The following is a 25,940-nucleotide window of genomic DNA, read 5'->3' on the forward strand; positions in this document are numbered from 1 at the left end:
TGTCAAATTCTGGATTTGACACTGACAATAGTTAAATCAAGGGCTGGTATCAATTTGAAATCTGTCACTGTTGTTCAATTAAGCTGCTCCCCGGACTTCTTCCCATCGCAGCCACTGGGATCTGTGCCTGGTTGTTTGTTTGTTTCTGATTTTCTGAACGTCACTGCTTGTTTCTTGTAAGCCTGTCTTTGTTCACCTCAAATGTATTAAAAAGTAAAGAACAAGCCCTGAGCCTGCACATCCTGGGAGCATGAGAGCTCTAGAATTTTCCCATGGTGCTCCCCGCCCCCTCCTTGGGGCCTGCTCTAGAGGTTCTGTATTTACGCCTTTGCCGAGGGTCTTGTTGGACTTCCTCTCGGTCGCTGCCGTAGTTCTCAGCTTTTCTCCATTTACCATGTTGTTTTGTGTGAGAGTTCTGATTAGGGAAATAAGGACTGTCGTTGAGATTTAACTGTAAAAGGCTGAGTATCTTAAGTGTGACAGGACTCATCCTGTTATCTTTCAGGTTAAGTCATCTTGGGAGAGCATACCTCTATCTTCTGGTGTCATTTAGCTGCTTGTGACAGTGTGCCCGCCCCCACCCCCCGAAACAGGGTTGCTCTTCTCCATTAACGGGAAGTCTGGAGATGGGTAGTCCAAGGTGAGGTGCCTTTATGGTGTCATCAGAGCCCCAGATTCCTTCTGTCTTTCTGCTCCACCACCCTCAGGGAATGTGATTTATATCCTCTTTGTTCCAAAACCAATACTTCAGACCCCAGGCGGGAAAGATAAGGAAGGAAGGTATGATGTGTTTCTCAGGAGAGCAGAACTTTTCCAGATATCCCCAGTAGACTTCTGCTGCATCTCACTGTCCAGACTATTCCCTCATCATCCCTGGGAGGCTGGAGATGGTTTCAGGTGGACACATGGCTGCCCTCTACAAGTATCAGGGTTCTGGGAGTGAGGAATAAGGGGAATGTGGATACCAGGAAGGTAATTAGTGGTGTCTGTAGTGCTCTTGTATCGGACCTTTGCTGAGAACATGTCTTAAACTCCCTCTTGTAATTTACCTTCAACGTCAGATGAGCCAGAGAAAGAAAATCAGTGTCAGTACTTGTAGCCACATATTAATAATGCTTTATAGGTTCCATAAACCATATTAGTTACCTTGATCACTTCCTTTGTTTACCAGTTATCCATCAAATCTTCTTCTCATAAATCTTCTGCCACTAAAGATGCTAAAAGGAGATGTGGCAACTAATTGTAATAGCCAGAGGCTCAGCAGCTTAGTCATCTAGCAGTAGAAGACTGACTGAGACTGACTGACTAAGCCGTGGTGTTTTCAGCTTTGATACAAAACGAGGAATGTCTCTATATACTGCTACAGAGTCATCTCTTGAGTGTATTGTTGGGTGGGGGAAAAAAGGATAAGGGGGAAAAAGTGTGTATAGTATGTTGGCATTTATCTTAAAAAAAGCTATGTGTGTGTGTCTTGTCTCTTCCTGCCCTGCCCCCCAAATGAAAGATAAAACAAACAAAAAACACTTTATTTTTAAATTGTTCCCTATAGGGGGAGTGAGGAAACAGGATGGAAGTGACAGGGATAAAAGCTGCTTTTTTCAAACATGCCTTTTTGTATATTTGACCATGGAACCACCCTCAGTATTTTATAACATTATAAAATAAAATTAATTTTTAAAAACTTTTTATTCCCTGGAATGCCTGGGTGGTTCAGTCACTTGAGCATCTGACTCTTGATCTCAGCTCAGGTCTTGATCTCAGGGTAGTGAGTTCAGACCCCGTGTTGAGCTCCATGCTGGATGTGGAGCCTACTTTAAAAAAAAAAAAAGAATGCTAAAAACTTTTTATTCTGAAATCATTTTAAACTTTAAAAAAGTTGCAGATTATTGCAGAGTTTTAGGCCCCTTCACCTAACACATCATATGACCGTAGTCTAATTATTGAAACCAGGACATTAACATTGACATGATAATCTGTAGACCATATTCATATTCCTTCAGTTTCCTACAAATGTTCTTTTTCTGGTCGGGGATCCAAAGCACGTTCTCATATTCCTTTAGAAATCCTGACTCCTTAGCCTCATTCAGTTTGCGGCAGAGCCTGTCCTTCCGTATTTTTCATGACCTTGACACTTTTGAAGGGTACTGACCAGCTAGCTGTCTTTCAGTTTGTGTCTGCCTGATGTTTTCTCATGATCAGATTTGAGGTGATGCATTTTCAGCAAGAATATCATAGAAGTGATGTTATGTCCTCAGTGCATTATTTCAGGAGGTAAATGGGTTAATACATTTTATTGCTTGTGATGTTAACCTTGATTTCTTGGTCAAGGTGGTGTCTGGCAGATTTCTTCACTGTAAAGTAACTATTTTATTTTTACCTTTAAATTCCACCAGTATCTTGGGAGGAGATATCTTGAGACTCAATAAATATCCTGTTTCTCACCATACTTTTGCCTGTTAATTTTAGCATCCATTAGTGGTTCTTGCCTTCAAACGATTACTACTGTGGGGTTTAGCTCCTCGTAATTTTCTATTTCAGTCATTTCCTTTACACTTATTAATTGGAATTCTACTATAGAGAACAGCTTCTTTTTCCCCATTTATTTCTTTATACCAGTATGGACTTGTTTTATTTATGGGTTATAATCTCTTACTCTCATTATTTATTTTGTTGTTCATACTTGGTCATTAGGAGGTCTTTCGGGTTGGCTCCTTCGGGTTTGACATGCTCCCATCGGTTTTTGAGCAGTTCCTTTCTAGCACCACAAGATGTTCAGGTTCATGTTGCATTTTTCCTGCCACAGCCATAGAATTGACAGTTCTTCCAAGGATCCCTGGTTCCTTTCATTCAAGAATGGCATTTAGGGGTGCCTGGGTGGCTCAGTCAGTTAAGTGTCCGACTCTGGTCATGATCTCGGGGTCCTGGGATCGAGCCCCATGGTGGGGTAAGTGTCCCACTCAGCAGAGCAGAGGGTCTGCTTGTCTCCTTCACCCTGCTCACTCGCTCGCTCTCAAATAAATAAATCTTTAAAAAAAAAAAGTGACATTTAGCCACCAAGATCTGGCTGCTGGGAGTGCTCATTGCTGCTAGAATATTATGACTCATAGACCCTCTGAGCAGATAGAGCTAGGAAATGTATGTATGTCTGTGTACTTGACACAAGCACTCATACCACACGTCTGTTTCCCATATCTGTCCACCCACAGTGAGTTGCTGATTCCGGTCCAACAACACAGGATTCACTCCAGTCTTCCCCTCTTCCTTCTTTTTAACTCCTTTCTCTGGCTGTGAGAAGTTTCAGTCTCATGATAACACAGTATATTTACTCCTTTGTTCAATCCTAGTACGTACATAAAGTTGCTGCAGAATTCCTAACCCGTATTCTGTAAAACATAAATAAATTTACCAGCATATAATATTGGACTGTAGTAGTGGGTTGGTTTTTTGTTTGTTTGTCATTAGTCTTGCAGTATATAATCAGAATACCATTTTCCAAAGTTAACTTGGTTTGGTTTTCTCCCTTCATTATGGTTAAATTAATGTGGGGGGAAAAGAATCAATCCCTAAAAATGCAGAAGCAAAATGAAACCATTGAATCTAGCTGTATTATCACATGGACAGCGTAGCCCCAAGGGAGAAATTATTTCAAATGTTTGTATTTAATATTTTTGACATTTTCATTTTGATATAATTTTCAGTTTGCAGTTCCAGTATAGCCTTTATCCAGATTGACCAGCTCTTTACATTTTGCCCCATTTACTTTATCATTTTTCCTTCTAGCTCCCCTACCTCTCTGAGTACATACATAGACTTAGACACATGTGTGCACACACCATTTTTTGTCTAAACCATTTTAGAGTAAGTTGCTCCCAAGTTCTTTAGTGTGTATTTCCTAAGTGCAAGAACATTCTCTTCTATAACCACAGTTTAGTTCTCAGAATCAGGACATAAGAAAACGGTCTTCAATCCACAGTCCATATTCAGATTTACCATTTATTTCAGCATCCTTTATAGCCGCTCTTTCCCTGGTCTAAAATCCATCCCGTCCAGGAGCACCCATCACCTTACTGCTCATACCTCTTCAATCTTCTTGAGTCAGAAGAGTTCCTCAGTCTTACTTTTTCTTTTATGAACCTGTGTTTTTAAGGAGTACAGGCCAGTTGTACAGATTATCCCTCAGTCTGTGTTTGTACTTCCTCAGGATTGGATTCAGCCTTAGTAATGCCATTGAAGTGATATATCCTTCTCAGTGTATCACATCAGGAGAAACATGATGTCTATTTGTGTGATAATAGGTACTCGGATATCTTAGTTAAGGGGTATCTGCCAGATGTCTCCACTATAAAATTGCTGTTTTTCCCTCTGAAATTAATAAGCAGTTTTGGAGAGATACTCTGAGACTGTGTAAGTAAAAACCCTATTCCTCTTCAAAGTCTCACCCACTGGTTTTAGTTTCCTTTGATTGTTTTTGCCTGAATGAGTCAGCGCTGTGATGGTTGCAAAGGGGTAATTTTTAAGCTTTGTTACTTGAACTCTACTATGTTCTATTCTGCTATAAGAAAGAGTTTTCCTTCTTTTCTCCCATTTATTCATGTCATTGTGTACTCATGGGTTCTTTTTTTTTTATTCAGTGGGTTATATTCCAATACTATATTTATTTTGATATTCAGATCATCCTGGACATACCCAGTGGTAGACCACTTCAAGTTGGAAGTGTTATTTGGGTATGTCTCCATCCTTCTTTGCGTACTTCCTTACGTTGTGGCACAATAATTTGTTTGGGGCTCATTCTGTACTTTTTCTGCCCCCAGCCCTGGGATTAACTATTTCTCTAACATGCCTTGATTTTGTCCTAATGGAGAATATATTTAGAAATCAAGATCTGGGGCGCCTGGGTGGCACAGCGGTTAAGCGTCTGCCTTCGGCTCAGGGCGTGATCCCGGCGTTATGGGATCGAGCCCCACATCAGGCTCCTCCACTATGAGCCCTTCTTCCTCTCCCACTCCCCCTGCTTGTGTTCCCTCTCTCGCTGGCTGTCTCTATCTCTGTCAAATAAATAAATACAAAAAAAAAAAATCTTTAAAAAGAAAAAGAAATCAAGATCTGAGAGTGAGTTATGGCCTTTGCTACCAGGATACCATTGCTTCTAGGCCCATTCAGTGGGCATAGCTAGAATACATTCACACAGAGTGTATAAATACACATAGATACATAACATGCATTCATTTGTATGTGTATATATATATACATGTATAATAAACCTATAAATACGTATACATTCGTATCTGTTTCTGTACCTGTATGTATGTATATGTTTTTATTCACACAGGCACACACCTAACCACAGGTTAATACTGAAACTTCCAAATCCATTCTAATACCACAGTTATTCTAGTTTTTTTTCTTTATAGATTTGTAACTTCCTTCTTCAACACTTACCCATTTCCTCAATCCTGTATTACGTAGAAAGTAGTTTCAGATTTTCTGACCGTACCACTGGGAAAGAAAAAGAAACCTACCTGCCACTGTGTATTTAAAACACTATAATTCGAGTATATATACTTAGTGGGCTAGAGCCCTGAGAGGAGAAAAGCAAAAATCTTGCAATCTACTATAGTCTATGTGTGAAAATTTCTTTCTAGTAAAATGCAAAAGTGGTGTTGCCAGCTCTGAGGCATTTGCCCAGAGAGCAGGACAGCATCCTGGAAATGAGTGCCTATTCTCAGACCACAAGCTGGGGAGGGTAGGAAGCCATGAGCTTCTCATCACTTTATCCTGGCATATGGTAGTCACTCAATAAATAATGGTGTGAAGAACTGAGTGAGTTTGAAGGAGCAGCTAACATCTGGGTGAATTTTGTTCCAAAATTGGTCCCATGATACTCAACTGTGAAAGCTGGCTACTCACACCACATGGTATTTAAACATTTCCCTGTTCCTTGGGCTGCTGCCATGCTATGGTGATATGATGTGTATGACCTTCCTTCCTTCCCAGGCTCAGGCCCGATGTCACCGGATAGGCCAGAGCAAGGCTGTGAAGGTGTATCGTCTCATTACTCGGAACTCCTACGAGCGGGAAATGTTTGACAAGGCCAGCCTAAAGCTGGGCCTGGACAAGGCTGTTCTTCAGGACATAAACCGAAAGGGCAGCACCAATGGAGTGAGTATGGTAGTACCTGCCCTGGGTCCCCAAGAAGCACTCATCACACAGCCTGGGCCTCTCTGGAGTCTTCTTCCTACAGCTGTTCTGAGATTGACTTTCACTAAATTGAGTCAGGTTGCACGTCTTCGTTGAGTCATTCTCCACAGCAGAGGGATAATCCAGGGTCAGGTCTCTGCATTTTACAGATGCATAAAGGAAATCTGTAGGTGCAGTTATGGGGTAGGATTGCCCAGCATGCAGCAGTGTTTCAGTAAGCAGACTTTTTAACAGTGCCCGTTTGGAGTCACTAGATCTTAACACTCTAAATATCTACTGTCACCATGCCTTATCTTGTACTCCAGACTTTGAGCTTCCTGAGGGTATAATGGAACCTATTTTATCTGTATCACCCTTAACAGTAGTTGGCATATTAAAGATGTTCAGTGCATGATGGTCAGTGAAAAAAAGAATGAATAAATTAGCAGCTTGCAATAATATGGCAGTTAATAAAATCTTTTCCCCCCTCCACAGGGATGAAAAATTGCAGCTAGGATTCCTAAATCGTCTTAAATTATAGGCCAACAAACCAGAGTATCTCCTTAATCTCTGGACTCAGAGCATCAAAGGTTGGGAATTAAAACCTCGTAAATGAGTTGTCTTCAGTCCAGATGTTCTATATCCGCTTAGCTGTGCATATGTTGCTAAGTATAATACTTCAAGTTACCAGTGCTGGGAGTCATGGAATTCCCTCTTGTGATTGATAGAAAGAGAACCAGATTCTTAATTAGAACCAGGAAAGGGTGTTTTGAACTCCCATTTCCTGTTTTCAACAAGCAGTTGAGAAGATCACACTTGGCACAGGATCCTTTCTTTAGTTGAGAAATGACATCATTTCCAATACTCATGTATTTATTTAATAATGAATAAATCATCATTCTTTAGCTCATTTAGTACATCTGGAGGTTTTTAAAGGTACAGACTCAAACTAAAACATTAAATATATCCTCTTCAATGGCTTGTGACATTTGATAGTAGCCAACGTCCTGAGGAATATTAGGGCCATTGGGTCATGTGCTGGCTTTTATTCCAGAGCTTCCTGTAGGGGATTATCTGCCTGCCCTTCCCATAGTTTTCTTGAGTGTCTGTGTCTGGACTTTAATTTTCTAAAACTTGTAGCCCATACCTTTATTCTTCTGACATGTACAGTTAATGAAGGACGGTGTACGGAATCATGAAGGCCAGATTTGAGGCTGTTTTTCTCCTGTGCATTTTCCGCTTTGTGAGATAGCCTTTGGTGACCTGTCCAGGTACAACAGCTCTCAAAAATGGAGGTAGAGGACTTGCTCCGGAAAGGTGCTTACGGAGCCTTAATGGATGAGGAAGATGAAGGCTCCAAGTTCTGTGAGGAAGATATAGACCAGATTCTGCAGAGAAGAACCCACACCATCACCATCCAGTCCGAAGGGAAAGGGTCTACTTTCGCCAAGGTATGGCACCTTTTCTCCAAAGTCCATGTTGGAGTGGGAGCAGAAAGAAAACTGTTCTTTGACCTTCACTGGCCAGGCTTTGTTTTTCTCTGTATGCAAACCGTTGAGATTGTCTACACACTTGTTTTGTGTGAGACTAAAAATGCAGGTTCTTGGGGGGATTCTGCGTAATGAGCCAGAAGCTATACAGAAAGAACACAGCACTCCCAACGTTTGGGAGCTGATCTTCAGCAGACGGCACAAGACGCTTTGGTTCACAGCTTGCACTGTTCACTCTTCACAGAGACTGCTCTGCCGTCTTTGAGTGGTCATCTGGATCTCCTTGTAGAGCACTCCTTGACCACTGTCCAAGCCCTGAAATTCCAGTGAACATTCCAGTCCTCAAACTGAAGCAAGCGTTTTTGCTCATTTCATGAGAAAAGTGATGTTAGTCTAGATTCCCAGCTGCTAGTCTAGGTGCCCCTTTCCTCTGCCCTTCAGCTCACTGGATTTCAAATTCAACTAATGAAACCACTTACCAGATCACTTCCAGGTGTCCCTGACCACAGGCTCTGGGAGCTTTGTGGCCTGTTTGATTGACTTACGTAGGACTTCTTCAGTCCTACATCCTGTGCTTTATGGATGCTGCTCATCTCATTATACCTCGTGTTGCCCAACTCAGTGCCTTTCCTAGAGCAGACATTTGGAAAGTGGTGAGCTGAAAGAAAAATTCCATCTAAGGAAGTTGGAAGAAGCAACCCTTTCGCAGGGAACTAGACATCAAGTGACACGTGCCATTGTGTTCCAAGGGCTTTCTTCCTGCTTCCAAGTTTCAGTTCCAAAAAATGATCCTGTACATTGAGGTTGTAATTTCCTTACCCAGTCTTTAGAAAAGAACAGTCTTGAGATTTTCACGTTCATTTGGGAGGCTCTGTTAGAGGTTTTGGTTGAGATTCTGGGACATTTGAAATAACATATGTGGTATTACCAGTTTGTCCTGTGTTAAGTGCAGTTTATTGACTTTCATCATCTCCATAGGCTAGCTTTGTGGCTTCAGGAAACAGGACAGATATTTCCTTAGATGACCCAAACTTTTGGCAGAAATGGGCTAAAATAGCTGAATTGGACACTGAAGCAAAGAATGAAAAGGTACGGTACTGAGAATGTTCTATTCCATCGCAATTTCTCTGTGTCTCGTAGGACTATAAATTCCCACACAGCTCAAGTCATTATTCACTCCTGAGCCTTAGTTCTTAAGTGCGCTTCAATATGTAACATACTTAAAATACGCCTGACACATAGAGCTTGATGAATGTTCGCTCTTACAATTTCAAAATGACCTAATGGGACATGCAGTCTGCTGGACACCTGGGAAATTTGACAAAGGCAGTTAGAACTGGAACTGGCCACACACGGGTTAAGTTCAGCCCTCTGACCCAAACCAGCATCCCATCCTTGGCATGGGACTATTTTTCCTCTGCTTCAACACTTCCTATGAAAGAAACATCCTGTGACAATACTCCAGGGGGGACAAAGCAGGATGAAGGGGTTTGTTGGTCTCCCCTCCGTTCTTCAGTATCTTGAGTTTTTCTACTTCTGAACATGAGAAAGAGAATAGCCGTGGAATGAAACAGTCTGATGTCAGTCCGCCTCTGACTGTATGCCTCTGGGAAAGGCAGTTGACCCCGCTGAGATACGTGAGCAAGACATGTGACAAAAGGAGGAGGTGATGCCCCCTCGCAGAGTTGGTGATAATATTTGTGAATAAACCTGCCTATCCTGTGGGGAGGCACTCCTTAAATGTTCATCTCATCCCTTCCCTCCATCTGTGGCCCTGTCACCTCACGCCAGGATGCACACACATCACTTTCTGCTTGTCTTCTCTGGTGGCTGTTGGACTGTGGACCCACAAGCCCAGGAGACAGTCCCTGTGCGTATCTAGCTGATTCAGTAATCAGCACCCGGCCTTAACTCTCCTGTGGGATCACCAGAGCTTGCTCATTCCACCCTCTTTTCTTCCATAGGAAGAGTCTGAAGTCCCTTGAGTAACCTGTTTAGTAAAACCTGTTTTACAAGGTCACAGTCAAGAAGTTACTCTGTGTGCTGGACAGTGGGTGAGGGTAGGGAGAAAAAGCTCTTGTCCTGGAGACATTTAGAAGCAGCTGGAGCTTGCAAGGCGGGGAGCAAGGTCACTGAAGCAGGGGTGATGCCACAGTGTATCAGGGCTATACAGACAAGTGTTAGGAGCTGAGCTGAGCTTTGGAGAGAGGTATGGGGGGAGGGGGGAGGATAAGAAGCAGGAGCTTATGGGGATTGTTAAAGAGGCAATGGTTCTGGCAGGGAATCTGCCAGAGTGAGCAGAGCATCTGCTGGGGATCTTGTCTTCAGTGAAAGACAAAAGGTTAGCAGTTAGTGCCCATGGAAGACAGAAAAGAAGCAAGAAATGTGTGTTCTCAGAAAGTTGCTGAGCAGATGGATTTGTCCAACTCCTCCTGTCTCTAGAGCACAGGCTGCCTCTGCATGCTGTGCAGAACAGCTGGGGTGTGCCACTCCAGCCTTTCTTGGCAAGAGCGGACTGCCACACTGGGCACTAGGGGGCCTTGCTCACCATACCTGCTCTGCTAGCAGGACTGCAGAAACAGCAGATGGTGGTGGACAGTGCTGGGGGCTTGGGGGAACATGCCATCTCCAGTGAGTCTCCAAGAATCCCCTCTGCTTGTCGTGGACATGGCAGGTGTACCGGGAAGAACCTTTCCTGCTGGAGGACGAGGCCACGTGTAGTTTTTTTACCAGATGTGTCCTTAGGACCCAAGAGCAGCCACAGGATATGTGTGTGCACTGTGATGGGGGTAGAGCAAAGAGGGGCTCTCTCCCCAACCGACCTCTCTATTTCTAGGAGAGCTTAGTGATCGACCGGCCTCGAGTGAGAAAGCAGACCAAACACTACAATTCCTTTGAGGAGGATGAGCTCATGGAATTCTCGGAGCTAGACAGTGACTCGGATGAAAGGCCCACGAGGTCCAGACGCCTCAACGACAAAACCAGGCGCTACCTCCGAGCTGAGTGCTTCCGGGTAGAGAAGAACCTACTCATCTTTGGGTGGGTATTGGCTTTGCCTGTGTGTTACTGTTTTCCAATCCAGTTTGCTCTCCAGTCACCTCTAAGAGCTCCGGCTGATAGAGGGTTTGTTAGAGCAGGAGAGAACTGTGCTTTTTGCCCATGGCCCCCTCAGTCATTGTACGCTCTGCTGCCATATTGTAGACGTGCCATGGTTTTCTTATGTTCTTGTCACAGCAAATCTCTGTTACTAATTTGCTGCCTGGTAACTGATTTCCTGCTTTTTCCCCCCAGGGACATATGAGGAGTCCACGCAACAGATGTTAGAGTTAGGGCATGATTCGTGCAGGGCTCTGGTTCTGGTAGAAGTAGAAGGTTTAGCTTCTGGGAGCTCACCATTGCTTTTGAATACTGCAGCTGGACTCTCTTAATTCCAAATTTATTCCCTGCTCCAAATAGTTTCATTCCTCCCTTGTTAACATTCTGGTGGCTATAGGAAGCTCTCAATGTCCAGGTCACCTTAGTGACATTTGGTGTGCTACAGCATGTGGTCCTTGAAGGCCTTTCAGGGCAAAGCCCTGAGGGTGATTAGTAGACCTAACAGAGGACGAGAAGCACTCTTGGCTCCTGTTGGTCCTGCAGTGTTGAGGGCACGCATGGCCCTTCCTCCCTCCAACGCCCTTCTGTATTTCCACTCTCAGCTGGGGCCGGTGGAAGGACATCCTGACTCATGGGCGATTCAAGTGGCATCTGAATGAGAAGGACATGGAGATGATTTGCCGGGCCCTGCTGGTATACTGTGTCAAGCATTACAAGGGGGACGAGAAGATCAAGAGTTTCATTTGGGAATTGATCACACCTACCAAAGATGGGCAGGCCCAGACCCTCCAGAACCACTCAGGTGAGCGGTGGCAGGGCCGTGCCTGACAAGCAGGAGCTCCTGTTTGCTTCCGCCCCTCCTGTGTTGCCCCAGGTCACTGTGCTTTGGGAGACATCTCTTCCTCAGATACACTGGAGAATGTTAGCTGTGGGCAAAGGAGATGATTCCTTCAGTTCTCCCTCAGAATCATCCAGTGTTACCTTTGCCATTTTGTGGAAGTACAGTGGGGCCCTCTTGAGGTGTCCCACCTGCCCGTCCTGTGCACTGACCTGAGCATCACAGGGGTTCCTCCTCTGAACTGGAGTCACATCATATGTGCTGTGGTTTTTCTTTTGCATTTCACCGTTCTGTCCCAGTTCTACCCGTGTGTGCCTTTTCTTGCGCTGTGCTTCTCCTTCCCTGTGCTTGGCCGTAGCTCACCTTCACGTTTCAGGTCAAGTGTGCCTTTTTTCCTGGCCAGGTTCTAAGTTCCCCAAGGGGCACAGGTGATGTTCCTGATCTGCGTGGGTACATTCTTACTGCCTGACTGAACGGTCCTGGAGTTGACTGAGGGGGGGGTGTCAGTCTTAGCCCTGCTTGGTGGACCGAGGAGTGGGATCTGTCATCCAGGGCCACCTCACACAGCCTGGCAGCCTCTTTGCAACCCCAGCCCAGCTCTGTCCTGCCCCCCATGTTTAAGCTGCCTAGGCTCATCTGCCTGCCTTTCTGTTTCAGGGTTGTCTGCTCCAGTCCCCAGAGGGAGGAAGGGGAAGAAGACAAAGAACCAGCTGCTGCTCCCAGAGTTAAAGAATGCAGACTGGCTGGCCACCTGCAACCCTGAGGTGGTCCTCCATGATGACGGCTATAAGAAACACCTTAAACAGCACTGCAACAAGTGAGTGTGCCCCTCCCCATCCCTGGGAGCGGCTGCAGTCAGACTGTCCAGGCTCCTGGGATCCCCACGGGGCTGTGGGAGACTGCCTAATGCTCCTTACCACCGTGCATTGTCTGGAAAGGCAGGATGTGTGGTCTAAGCCAGGTCAAGATCCCTTCACTTAAAGCCTGTCTTACTCCTTTAGCAACACCTCCTCTCCCCCCAGAACCTGGATTCTCTACTAATGCAGCCTATACCCCTGACCTGACTCTCTAAATCTAGTTAGGACACTGGTGATTTAATTGTTCTCTCTCCTGCCCCTGAGGTCACATGAGGGAGAGCAGAAGACGGACCTTAGTGGCCAGTGCTCTCTGCCTTCCCCCCTCCCCCATCCCAAGTTGCTTCCACTTCCAATCCACTGTTGCTGCTCATGGCCTCCAGGTGTTTGACAGACGCGCATTTGAGATGTATCCCTTATATCCCTAGGCCCTAGGCTAGCTTCGTGCAGGGGGAAGGACGCAGAGGAAAGTGACAGAAAGTGAAGCTGCTCTTGTGCAGTTGAGTTTGGGGAGGTGGGGCACCTCCTGGATACTTGCGGCACGGTGCAGGGGATCTGTTAGAACTTAAAGGACCCTTGGAGACCACCCCCCCCAATCCAGCTTCCTAGGCCTGGTGAGGGTGATCTCACCAGCACTCCTGCTCGGCAGTGAGCAAGCCTCTGCTGCCACATCTCTGGTTATAACCGTAGAATTTAAGTGATAAGTAAGAGTTTGTTAACTTCTAAATTAGCATGTTTTGATAGGTTTTTCTTTCCTCCCCGTGACATCAACCTAATGGTTCTGTGGTTGTTGTTGGGTTGTATTCTTTATCTTTTATGGATAAGTCTGATCCTTTCCTTTTGTCTCTCCAAACCTTTGAAGAGAGGCCTCACGTCCAAAACTGTAGTAAAAACTGCACAGAAGTACAGGCTCTTTGGGACAGAGAATCCAAGGGCACATGCTGGGTGGTAGAACCTGCCTGGGGTGGGACCTGGTAGCATCCTCCGTGTGACTGACTCAGAGTCACCACAGAGGGGACACGCAGAGGAGGCGGCCTCGGTAAGAGGACTCATAGGAGACCTCGCACTGCAAGCTAACTGAGGATTCTCTTGTACTTTATGCAGCCATCTTTCTTGAACAAGTGAGACGTGGTAAAAAAATGATGTTTGAGGAGAAAAATTAATCTGGCAACAACAAGATGGAGTAGGTCAGCCTAGAGCTGAATGGCCATCTAGGAGAGTTCTGTCCTAATTTAAGTATTGATCACGAGGACCTAGAGGAGGGTGCTGACCGTAGAGTTGGGGAGAAAGGGTCAACTGCGAGAGACACGACCAGGGACTAATGCATTATGTGTGATGAGGAATGCCTAGGCAGCTAGCTCCATGATTGTGAGCCTCACCAGCTGGGAGGCTAACAGTGCTTGGGCCAGGACGGAATCAGAATCCTTACATGCACCGGATGATGAAGAGCAAAATGAAGGACTCAGGTTTTGCCCCTTGAAGTCACAGCAGCAGCACCTGGCTGTTTGTTCACAACTGCACGTGTGGGTGTGGAGCGCTGGAAAGGTTGTCGTGGAACCTCCCTTGACACCTGCAGAGGTGATCACAGATGATGCCCAGAACCATCTCGGACCTTTGAGGAAGGCCTGAACGTTTCTAACCACCACCCCCAAGACTTTTTCTGAGTGCACGCCTGACCCTGGGAATTGAAGAATGCAGTAGGGACGCCTGGTGGGGCATGTGACCTTGATCTCGGGGTTGTGAGTTCGAGCCCCACGTTGGGTGTCGATTACTTTAAAAAAAAAGAATGCAGTAAATCATTTCTCTGAGTTCAGAGGTGCTGACTATTGTTTGTTATCCTGAATCTTATGGAGACTACTGTCCTCCTTAGTTCCGGCTCACGAAGAGCCAGAGACTCCGAGCCAGGGGGGACCTCACAGCTCTTCCCACCCGGCGTGGGAGTTCTGTGGGCAGAATCTTCAGCCTGTTCTTGAGGCTTCCTGCTGATGGGAGCTTACCATTTCTTAGCAAGGCTCATTTAATTACCAGATGATTCTAATTAATCGTCCTTCTGTATATTGAATCTAAAAATTTGCTTCCTTGAAACTTCCACCCATTGATCTTGGGTCCTGGTTCTGCCCTGAGGCACATGGAGAACAGGCAGACTTTTTCAGCAAAACTGGACTGTGAGCTTTTAGAATTGTAGGCTCTGTTAGCAAATGTGTTGCCTTTCCAATATCAGATAACAGTTAAGGCAGGCTGTGAGGTCAGGACTGCCTGGATTTAAATCCCGGCCCTCTTACCTGTCAGCAGGTGCATTACTTAACCTCTTTGTGCCTTCTTTCTTTCATCTAGAAAATGAAGATGATAACAGTCCTATCTCTTAGTGCTGCCGTTTGGATTAAGGGAGCTAACACGCTGCCAGTAATAAGCGCTCAAAGCATTGTTCAGCGGTAGTGGTAGTATAGTATTCAGGGAGAGGAAATTGTCATCAAAAGAATTTTAAAAAGTTTAAAAAAAAAACAACTGCTTCAGATCCAAGCTGCAAGTCAGGAGAGTGGTCATCCATTGAGGGTGGGAGTAGTGACTGGAAGGGGGCCCAGGGAGCCTTCTGCTGACATGTTCTGCTTCCTGATCGGGCTCCTGGATTCACAGGTGTGTTCAGTTGGTGGAAATTCATCAAGCTGTACATTTATCTAAAGTGCACTTTCTGGAAATATATTTATGTCAACAAAGTGTTGTGAAGTTTTTGTTTTTTTCAAGAAAGAGATAAAGGAAAGAGCAATGATGCCACCCAAATATTAATGGGTTTTGTTTGGCTAAAGTACGGGTATTAAAGACCTACTCCAGTTCTCCTTCCCTTAAAGTCCTCTGGGATTATCCTCTCATTCAAGGAGGGTTGCCCATTTATCCTCTGAATTGATTTGCTTCTCATTTGGAGAAAAGTGAACACTATTCACTTTAAATTCTGTTCCTTAGTGCTGTAGATATTACCAAGTATCAACACATCTCTGTTTAGAGAAATAGAGACAGCTCTGTCTTTCATTTTTAGGAGCCTTCCTTCATTTGGGCTAGACCTCACCAGGCAGGAATTGCATACCAAAGGTGGCCTCGTTCTAGTTCTTACTGAGGAGGCCAGGAGCTACTGTCAGCCAGGTAGAAGGATCAATGACCGTTGTAAATTCTTAGAGTTCTTATTGTCTGAGCTTTAAAAAAAATAAATCTCAAAATTATTTGAGTTGATTGACAGATGAGGTAAGGAATGGCATACCAGAAAAATAAGTGCGTTTTTTCCATTCTGAAAATTCTAACTTTGTGTGTTGCCACCTACTACTCGAGCCCACAGTAGCATTTTATGTGTTTTTTAAAAAATTGTCAAAAATAGCCTTTCCTCCCCACCTCCAATTCCCATTTCCCCCTCTGGAGGCAACCACTGCTAACCTGGTTGTGCCAAAGATATTCTGGGCATGGACCAGCTTAGGTGAATATACAGCCTCCTTTTATCACCCCTAAAATAACATACACTTTACATACTTTTTGTGCTCTGTACTCTCTTTATCTCTCTTTTTAAAATAACTTACATGGAGGTCAGTTCCTGTGTATGTAAACGGGCCTTTATTTTTAATAGCTGGCCTTTACTCTTGCCTGGTTTTGAGCAAGTTACAAGTCCTCTTCGAAGCCTCTTTGCGGCTCTGCTGCAAATATGAAGCATCTCTGTGACCGTGGTCAACTTCTCTGTGCCAACCCTTACCCTGTTTCTGTGCACATTGAGCCTTCCCCACCCTCAGACACCCCCCTCCCCCGCCCGTCCTCTTCTGTACTGTAATTCTTTCCTGGTTGGGTTCATTTCACAACGAGATGCTATAGGCTCCTCAAGAACAGGGCTAAATAGCTTACCTTCATCATGTGCCTCACAGTCCCCAGCACAGTGCAGGGCACCCAGTAGTTGCCCAACAAATACTTGCTTAACTGCCTTGTCTAGAACATGCTCAGTGCCTGCCCTTGGAGCTTGAGTGTGCCCCATGCAGAATCCAGGGAACTGGGCCCCTCAGGAGAGAAGACGTGATTATATTCTGGCAGTACTGCCATGAGGAAGACTCATGAATACCCATTTTAACTGTGTGCAAGTGAAACAGAAAACAGCACCATTCAGCATGACCTTCAGTCAATCAGTAAACTGGTAACCAGCCTCTTGGAGGGCAGCGCTGGCCTAGAGGTCACTGTGGGAGGGTTGAGTACTCCTTTATAGACCAGGAGGAACGGTGTTTCTGCTGCTGCCCAGGGCTAACAGGGTGACCTAACAGATGACGGTGAGATACATTTTTCCGTGTAAAGTGGGGGTAATCACAGTAGCATCTGTCATCAGTGCCTTGGGTTTTGTTTTTCTAGTGCTTTCTCATATATCACTTCATGTCACTCATAATGTGGGAACGCCCGAAATTTCCCTGTGTCCACGTGGGGGAGTGCAGCTTGCGGACAGCTCCTGGTTCTGATACCTTCACGTTAATGTGTTCACCTTTCACAGGGTACTTTTGCGAGTCCGGATGCTGTACTACTTAAAAGCTGAAATACTGGGAGAGGCAGCTGAGAAAGCGTTTGAAGGAACCCCTGCCAGGTAAACCAAGTCAGCTATCGCTCTCAGAGCTCTCAGTGCAAGACAGCTGCCGCACAGTGCTGGTGCGTGGAGACGGACGAAGCTGCCTGTGCGTGTTGGCACCCAGCCCGGGGTCAGTTAGCTCCATGGTAGAACAGGCAGGTCCACTGCACGTGAAATGAAGGAGAAACCCGTTTCTCCGCAGCACAGCTTCCGGTGAGGTTTTGAGTTAGTTTGCTTTTCCTAATGGTGTTGTTAACGTTGGTTTGAACAGTCATTTCTCTGCCTTAGCTAGTCATTGTGGGATGAGTATTCCTACTGTGATACGTTTAATCCAACGGGTGTGCACTGAGCGTTTGGCTCAGAATCCCACCCTTGGCCACAGTGTTTTTCCACATGTGAGCAGTTCTCTCTATTTGGTAATCACACTAACAATACTTGGTGCCCTGTTTGATTGTTTGCACCTTAGTTCTGTAAATTGGTGTTTCCAAAGCTGTAGAATCCTGTGGGAATCTCCCAAGATTTCAGAGAATGAGGCCGCCATGCTCCCAGCTATTACTTAATGAAGCCAGACAGCCTCCTTCACCTTCCCCGGATACACTGTTTGCTCTAGTCCTCTACAATGCCTATCATTCCCGGAGAAAACCAGAAGGAGTGGTATTTCAGCTTTCCTTTGAGATTACCTGTGGCCATGGTTTCTTCTTCTTCTTTCTTTCCATTGGGCAATGCTAATAGCTTTTGTGGTCACGGGGTTGGGGGGACACTAAAGAAGGAGAGGGGTAAAGGACATTGACCATCCTACCCATGGGAGCAGTTTGTAATCAGGAGCAACCATTCCAATGACTATTATTACTTGATAACGTTTTCTGTAGTTACTGTAGTCATTTCTAATGGGTATAGGGAGGTTGAGTGCTTTGGTAAAGAGGTCAGTTTATGAATCTTAGAAGTGCAGCAGAATTCAACCTGATCTGGCAGAAGTCATCTACCTGAACTTTCTCATCCCACTGTGCCTTCTGAGAACATGTAGATGGAAAGAGGTAGATTGAACACACAGAGTCCATTACCCATGCCTTTCCCTCCTTTCCTCTGCTCTCCTCAATCGTGGCTGTCACTGGCCCTTATTGTGCCATGAGGAATGAATAGCAGTTCATCCCAGAAAAGTCATTTAGCTCAGGGCACCACGCTGGCAGAGCAGTGGGCCCTACAATGGAGTCAGATGGGGAGCACTGCCTGGAAAGGTAGGGCCGTGGACCACCATTCCCACAGAGGGAGCTGGGCCCGGGGAGGGGCAGTTAGCCATGTGTCACACGAAGAAGAGCTTGATGGAAGAAGAAACTTGAGATGCTATAGAGGAGCCATCCCAGACTCCTGGGAGGTGGGAAAGAGCAGCCATCAGGTGGATTTTTCTCCCCCAGACCCAAAGCCTTAAGGCGTAAGGACTGTGCTCAAATGAAGACAGTGAGCTAGGGGTCCATGTGAACTTTCAGAACATGGACAACAGTGAGGGGCTGATGGTACAGGCCTGCTAGTCCTATATGCCTGCTCCTTAGGGCAAGTTATGTTCATCCCCTTGGCCAGGAGCAATGCAGTTGATCAGTTTTGACCCAGCAGACCGCTGCCAGGAGGTGCCACCTTCTGTGGGACCTGTCCTCTGAAAGGCTGTCTTCATATCCCAGCATGTACCAGTGCTGACTGTCCTGTTCTCAAACAGTGCTTGAGATCTTTACATGTTGAACCAAGATGATTCGGGGACTTTTCAGCATTTGATTATGTATGAATTTGACCATGGGGGGGATGTTCTACCTTCGGTTGACCAATATATTGTTGGCTTCTTGCTGTGGTTCTCAACTGAAGATGGGTGTCTACATCTTACATGTGGATCCCAAGGCCCCACTCTAGACCCACTGATGAATTCTCCATGAGGTGCTTCAGGATTCTGTTTCAGTCAGTCAAAGGTGACGCCTGGAAATCAAGTACATATGTGGAAATAGCTCACTGGAGAAGCGTGATGGAAAGTCCTGGTTAGGAAACCTCGGCCCACAGCCTTCTGAGTCCTTAGAACTTCAGCCTCTTAGCATGCGACCAGGGATGTGGCTTAATACCAGGGTTCAGCCAGTAGTTCTTGCATTGTTTTCTGTCTGCGTTGAAGGAACTCTGAGTCCACGCCCTTCCTTCCACAGGGAACTAGAAGTGCCTCTGCCTGACATTGACTACGTGGAGATCCCAGTGGATTGGTGGGACGCTGAGGCCGATAAGTCCCTTCTGATAGGCGTGTTCAAACATGGTGTGTATTTCAGTGAATGCTCTCCCTTTCCTGAGAAACTTCACAACTTGCTGCACATCTCTGGTAGAAAGTAGCCTCACTTCTGTCCTCTCAGATGAATGTGTGAGTCATGAAAATACGGTGAATGTTCATAACACTGGTGAGGAGCTTCACAAGGGCTGCTGTGGTTACAAAGAGTCTGCCCGCACTGTCAGGCCTTGGGCTGCCTCACTCTTCTTCACTCTTAGAGTCCCAGCATCTGGCCTGGTTCGTGGCACACAGTAGGCACGTAGCATTTCTTGAGTGAAGGAATAAATAAATGGGGAAAATGTTAGATTTTAGTGCTTCATATATATGTGGGATTCTAAGATCATTCTAGATAATCTACATGTTCCTGGTATGTATCTTTTTGCCTCATTGGTATAGAAATTTAAGAATACGAGATGCTATGAACATCTTTTTAAAAATGTGGTAACCAGCAGTCCAGGGGACTGAGAGAGGTTTGGAATAGCTTGGAAAAACTGAAATAAGTACTCCCTTTCTTCACTTCTGGCACTGTCCTAAGCACCTGCCCTTGCCCTCGGCCAGCGGTCAAGGTGAATGATGAAAGCACCACATGATAGTCACTGTAATGTGCCTGGTAGATACTCTCCCTGCTCAGTGAATTAACTAAAATCTTAAACTGGAGAGCGGGATTCAAAGTGGAAAGAGTTGGTCATACCTGACTTTCATTGTCAGCTCTGCCACTTACTAAATTTAAGACCTTGAACAAATCATAAATTTCTCTGACCAGTTTCCTTACCTGTACCGTGGGGATAGTATCAAAACAGCCTACCGGGAGGGTTGTTTGAAGATTCAATGAGACCATGTATGTGGGCTTCCTAGGCAGCATATAGAAGTGTAGGAGATGTTTAGTGCTGTTCTGCTGTTACTTACTGCTCTCCCTTTGGAAAGTTAACTTTCTCAGATATGCCTGCTCGGTGGAATTCAACGTTTGGAGGCCAACCAATCATGTTTACTTAAAAACTATGCCTGTACTCATTTTAATGAGGAATCCCCTCAATACTTGGATTCTGGTGTTACAGTGGGAGGTCCAGTGCTGCCCAGAGCCCTTTGTCAAACCACTGGGGTTAGGATGAGCAGTGCTGTCCATTAGAACTACCTATGATAATGGAAGAAATGTCCTATCTCTGCACTGTCCACTGTGGAATCCACCAGCCACATGTGACTATTGAATACTTGAGATATGATTGGTACATCTGAGCAACTCTAATTTTATGTCATTTTCATTATTTGAAATTTAAATAACCATATATGGTTCCTCTTTTGGACAGTGCAGGGCTGGAACTCAGCTCTGAAGTGAGAAGAAACACATGACCTCTCTGTTAAGCACAAGGAACCACAGTGCAGCTAAAACTTGATTTAATCTAATTTGGGAAAGAATCCAAAGACAAGTTGCTAGAAGCAGCCAAATTCAGAGCATCTGAACTTGGTGTGCAAAAAAGTCTATTGACCCTGTGTCTCATTTCAGTGGTAGTTTTAAGGCACATGGCCACATCCTTGGGGGAGAGAATGTGATGTGGAAAGGGGACACAGCGTGAAGTCCCAGCAGTATGGCAGACAATCTACATGCTTCCCCGCTGTTCCTCCTCCGACCAGCGCACACACATGCAAACATACAGAAAGTCTGGATGGGTTAGGACAATAATGTGAAACTACCTAGCTGCACGTGAAACAAATAAAGGAAAATCCCCGAGTGAAGAGGTCAGTTAAAGCCAGAGGTGAAAGCTCACTGATAGGAGAGCAAACCAGAGGGACTGGGTTTTTAATGCGCATACAGAAAAAGGAAATAAGCCCCTCCAGGAAAGGAGGACAAGAAAAGGCTCTTTGGCTGGCCCAGGGAAGCAAGATGGAAGAACATACTCCTGAGAGATAGATGGAGACATGAAAGAAAAGATGAGGTGGAAGAGAGAAGGCGGTTGCCATGTAAGGAGTAAAGCAGGATGTGCCAGGCAAATACTAACAACAACCAGAAACAAAACACATAAGACGCATAAGACCTGGTATGGCAAAGTCTGTATCCTACAAAAGGTCTTTAAGGCAAGAAGGATAGTTTGGGATAAAGAGGGTCTTTACACAATGATGATGGGTGTAATTCATCAGGAAGATGTGGCTGTGTGGCCTCAGAATATGTCAGAGGACAGGACTCTAAGGGAGCTCAAGACCCTTTCTCTCCTAGGAAAGGCAAATTAACACTGGCACCATACCTACTAGCTTTTTCATCCCTGAGCACGGTTTAGGGTAATGGCATTAAGCAATTGATCTCTCTTAGTCTTATATTAGGAATGTTCAAGGGTCAGCCAGATGGTGTCTAAGATCACTTCCGTATCTAAAACTCCTCTGCTGTACAAAGCAGTTCAGGAGGGTATAAGTTAGTCATTCCTACGTGTTTTCCTGAGTCCCGTGAAGTCTTAGGATGACGCAACACCTTCTATTCAGATTCTCCCAGATTGCCAGCTGAGGTGAACTCAGTAGTCAGAGTCAGGGCTAAGGGCATGTGCATGATGCCTGAAGTGGCTGATTGTGGCATGTGATGACTTCAGACACACTGTAAAGTGCAGCCAGTGCTAGGGAACTGGACCTAAACCACACATGTACACCCACCCAGCTCACTCTTGCACAGAACCAGCCCTGTTTAGTTGGGTGTTAACATTGGATCTACCCAGACTGCATTGGACAGACGCCTGTGGCTGGCTTCATGGACTCATCCTCTTTGGAGTGCTTCCAGAATCTAGATCAGATCCTCCCTCCCCTGACTGGATGCTGCCCATCAGACATTCCATGAGGGTCGGCTTAGACCCATCCTCATTTAGGTAACACACCTGACCACCCCTGTGTAACTTAGCCCACATAACAGGTCTTATTACCAGGTGACGGTCAAGCTCCCAGATACCCAGCAACTGGTAGAGATACGACATTTTCGGAAAGCCAAGCTATCTGGTGTTCACTTTTCAGTAACTTGTGTCAGGAAGCCCTCTGCCTCACCCCCTCCATCCCGTGGAGGCCTAAGTATGAGCTGTGACGCTGCCACCACTTTCTTTGTGAAGAAACACGGTCATCCATTGTCTGAAGTTCTCTGGCTCCTGCAGGCCACCCAACACATAGGCTGCTACAGTCCTGCTTAGATCAGAAAGGTAGACCCATGTTCCGTCTCCGAGCTGACCCATGGGAGAATTGCCTGCACCTTTGGTTGTTGGCAGAAAGAAGGGCCCTGTAGCAAACGTATTCTGAATGATGCTCTCGATAGCTCTCTGTTGCATTAACTGACTACGGCCCCCTAAGGCAGCCTGGACTTAATGCAATTTTTATTAAGATAGGAAGTTTAGTATTTTTGTTGACATTCTTAGAAAGGAGCTTCTGGACTGAAGAGGCAAGCAGCCCATGCCCCTCAAAGCCTGTAATCTACTATGTATTTACTGGCATTGCTCTTAGAGCGCCTATAACTCTCAGGGCAATTGTTGGGGTTTTCTAGGGGACTGAATCAGTCACTCTTCCTTGCCTCCAGGTTCACAGCTCAGTGAGAACTAGGAATGCAGAATCTGTCTAGACTTCAGACCGACATGAGACAAGAGAAAGTCTACAGAATAGAGGCATAGCCATGTAGTAGGCTGCCAGTAGAAACCGGCCCGCTTCATGCCCTTGTCAAGCACAGGGTACCTGAGGGCAGGACACGTGGACAGTGAGCCTCTCTCAGGAGTAAAGGGCTGTGGAGAAAGCTTTCAGCCTCTCACGTATCAGATGAAGCACCCCTCTTTTCCTGGGGAGCAGCAGGTGGAAATAGCAGGAATTTCCTTAAGGCAGCAGGAGCATTGAGGATGCTTCTATTTTGCCGTGAACTATGGTAGAACACAGAGACGGCAAAAAAGGCTCTTTCTACAATAATTATTGGAAGAGAATCTGGGCAAAACTGACTCGAGTATCTGATGTGTTTTTGTGCATGTATGGTGTTAGGCCCCACACTAGATGCCGAATGTGTAATGATGAGGAAAAACAGGCCAGATTCTTTTCCTAAGGAGCTCACCCTCTCATGAAAGAGACACAATGATCAAATAATCGCCCCGAGGAATGGCAAATAAAGAAGAACATAAGGCCTCACAGTTTCTCCTGCCATATGCCTCCTGCGGGCAGCACTTGTCATTGAGATGGCAGAAGAGTCACTTTGGATTAGAAGGTAAAGTTCCTGCAGCTCCTCATAGAGAGTACCAAGTGCTGCCTGCAGGGTGGAGGACAGAACTATATCCACAGTGACGACAGAACAGAGACCCAGCAAAATCAAATCACGTCTGTTATTAGCACCCACGCTGGTTCTCTGTCACCTGTGATGGGCCCTCTCTCTACATACTGCAGAGTTGGAAATGGACCTTGTTTCCTGGGAGCAACGTGGAGAGGGTGTTGACCATCTTGAAAGGGTTTCCCCCAAGATAGTTTGCTGTGACAGGAGATTCGGAACTTTTCTGTGAACAAATCCTGTCTCGTTATCAAATTGCATTCGATTCAATAAAAAAAAAAAAATTCTCTTACCTGGGATTATCAAAGTAAAAGTAATGTTATTTCATTGGTTTGGCTCCCTTTCAAGGGTCTCTTCTGAGTCAAACATGCTCATTCTCTGTGTGATTTTGGGGATGTGGTGAAGGGTAATTCCAAAGCCCTGGCCAGCGGATTACGGTTTCATATCAAGTTGGTGAATATGGAGGCAATAAATTGTTTTTAATCTGATTAACAAGCATAGTAGTCCTCCTTGTATTTTATCTCCTGCATCCATCACTTGGCTCAGTTTCTGTGTCTAAGACATGGGATAAAATCGGACTATGAGAAAACTAGGCCCATTCAGGAGGCAACAAGGTGTCCAGAGTTGGGGGTTGAGAGGAAGAAGTTGCAAAAACAACTTGCCTGATTCCCTTTGCTGTCCAAAAGAAGTAAACAAGTGAGCATTGTATCTGTACCTTGTGTCTCTTTGCGGACACAGAGTATTTATGTCAGCTTTCATTTGTGGTCAAACGCTTACTCTTAGGTATCTACTTTAGCTCAAGGATCTTCCTCTGATAGGACATCTTGTAGGATTCAACTAATCTTAAATAGTGTTTTTGATTGTTTTATTTTTCACTTAATAAGGGAAACAAAATGATTGTTCAGGGCCTAGGGTAGATTTGTGAGTTCTAACATGACTTCTGACATTTCTTATTACCCCTGATCAGGGTATGAGAGGTACAATGCCATGCGAGCAGACCCAGCACTTTGCTTCCTGGAGAAAGTCGGGATGCCAGATGAGAAGTCCCTTTCTGCGGAACAGGGTGTTACGGATGGGACCTCAGACATTCCTGAAAGGTGAGCCATCTGTGATTGACGTGTTACACTGAGAATCTCTGACCTCCTCCATGTATATCCAGCATTCTCACAGTCTCCTCCTCACAGCCCAACATCTCCCTTAAGTCTGGCCATGCTGGAACCACTTTCCAGAATTGCTGCATTAGTTACATCCTGTTACGCCTCAGGCCTTTTCTTTGACTTCTAAGCACTTTGAACCAAACACTAGTTCCTCTTCTTCATGGTTTCTCCTTTTTTTTTTTTTTAATAATTTTTTGTTATGTTATGTTAGTCACCATACTTCATGGGTTCTTCAAGTTGCCCACCATCCTATCCTACTCATCACTTGTCTGGTCAGAGGATTCTTGAGGAAGAATTCAAACCTCTCATACCTGGCGGAAAGCTAAGAGGCCCTGCAAGGACAGGCTTCATGACTTGAAATTCCTCAGATGAAATTCAGGCATTATTTAAGAGTGTGTTGTCCATGAGTAAGGTGGATTTAGGGGCCACTGCCTAATGGCTGGCATCTAGGCCTTGTGTGTGGGTTGTGTGCAAAAAAGTATGGAAGTATCTCCTTTGGCTGAGTTTTACTTATTGTTGGCATAACCCCCAAATGTGTAAATTCATTGGAAAGCTAAATAAGTGGCCAGAAACTGTGGTGCACCAAATACACACCCACACACACACACACACACACACACACACACACACACACACACGTGTATATATTTTTTAAGAAAACATTATATGTATCTCTTAGCTTGTGTTTGGTAAGCTTTGAACTGATCTTCTCCCCAAAAGTTGCAGATACTGCTTTGCATTGCCTCGGGCTGTGGCCAGGTGCAGCCAGGAGGGCCTGCATTGCCAGGAGCTCCTAACCACCTGCTAAGGCCAAGAAAAGGGTGAAATGAATTTTCCATCTGTCCTTAACCTGTGATGAACACTTTAGCTACCATAGCATTCTCTGCTCTGAAGAGACATTTCCTCTGTGCAGATAATAAAGACTCATTTGGAGAGACGTTAACAGAAGCCCAAGTGAGTGGTGATGCTAATGGTAGATGTGAGGGGAAACGCTACGTGGGTGAGGTACCTGAACATGGCAGAAAGCTTACATTTTTGTCGGGTGTCTGTTCTTTCTGTGGTTAAGCAGTGAGAGGTGGTTAAGGTAGGAGAGATTCTGCTGCCTCCAGGACCTGAGCAGCATCGATAGGAATAGTTGAGACAGGAACACTTCAAAGTCATTGTAAGACAAATCATGAAAAAGATCGGCATCAGCAATAGTTAA

At 45.4% G+C, this 25,940-nt stretch overlaps 1 protein-coding gene across 3 annotated transcripts in view; it reads left to right on the top strand.

Moving 5' to 3' along the window:
• CHD6 (chromodomain helicase DNA binding protein 6) overlaps window positions 1-25,940 on the top strand; it is a 176,700-nt gene that overhangs the window by 111,395 nt on the left and 39,365 nt on the right. For all 3 annotated transcript variants that reach the window (XM_034641310.1, XM_034641311.1, XM_034641312.1), the window contains exons 19-27: window positions 5,995-6,159; window positions 7,449-7,628; window positions 8,646-8,756; window positions 10,504-10,706; window positions 11,366-11,565; window positions 12,259-12,418; window positions 16,960-17,049; window positions 19,209-19,312; window positions 24,547-24,676. In XM_034641310.1, the coding sequence (XP_034497201.1) occupies window positions 5,995-6,159; window positions 7,449-7,628; window positions 8,646-8,756; window positions 10,504-10,706; window positions 11,366-11,565; window positions 12,259-12,418; window positions 16,960-17,049; window positions 19,209-19,312; window positions 24,547-24,676 (1,343 nt within the window). The remainder of the gene's footprint in view (window positions 1-5,994; window positions 6,160-7,448; window positions 7,629-8,645; window positions 8,757-10,503; window positions 10,707-11,365; window positions 11,566-12,258; window positions 12,419-16,959; window positions 17,050-19,208; window positions 19,313-24,546; window positions 24,677-25,940) is intronic.

This window comes from Ailuropoda melanoleuca, chromosome 13, assembly GCF_002007445.2.
Source record: "Ailuropoda melanoleuca isolate Jingjing chromosome 13, ASM200744v2, whole genome shotgun sequence".
Lineage (NCBI taxonomy): Eukaryota > Metazoa > Chordata > Mammalia > Carnivora > Ursidae > Ailuropoda > Ailuropoda melanoleuca.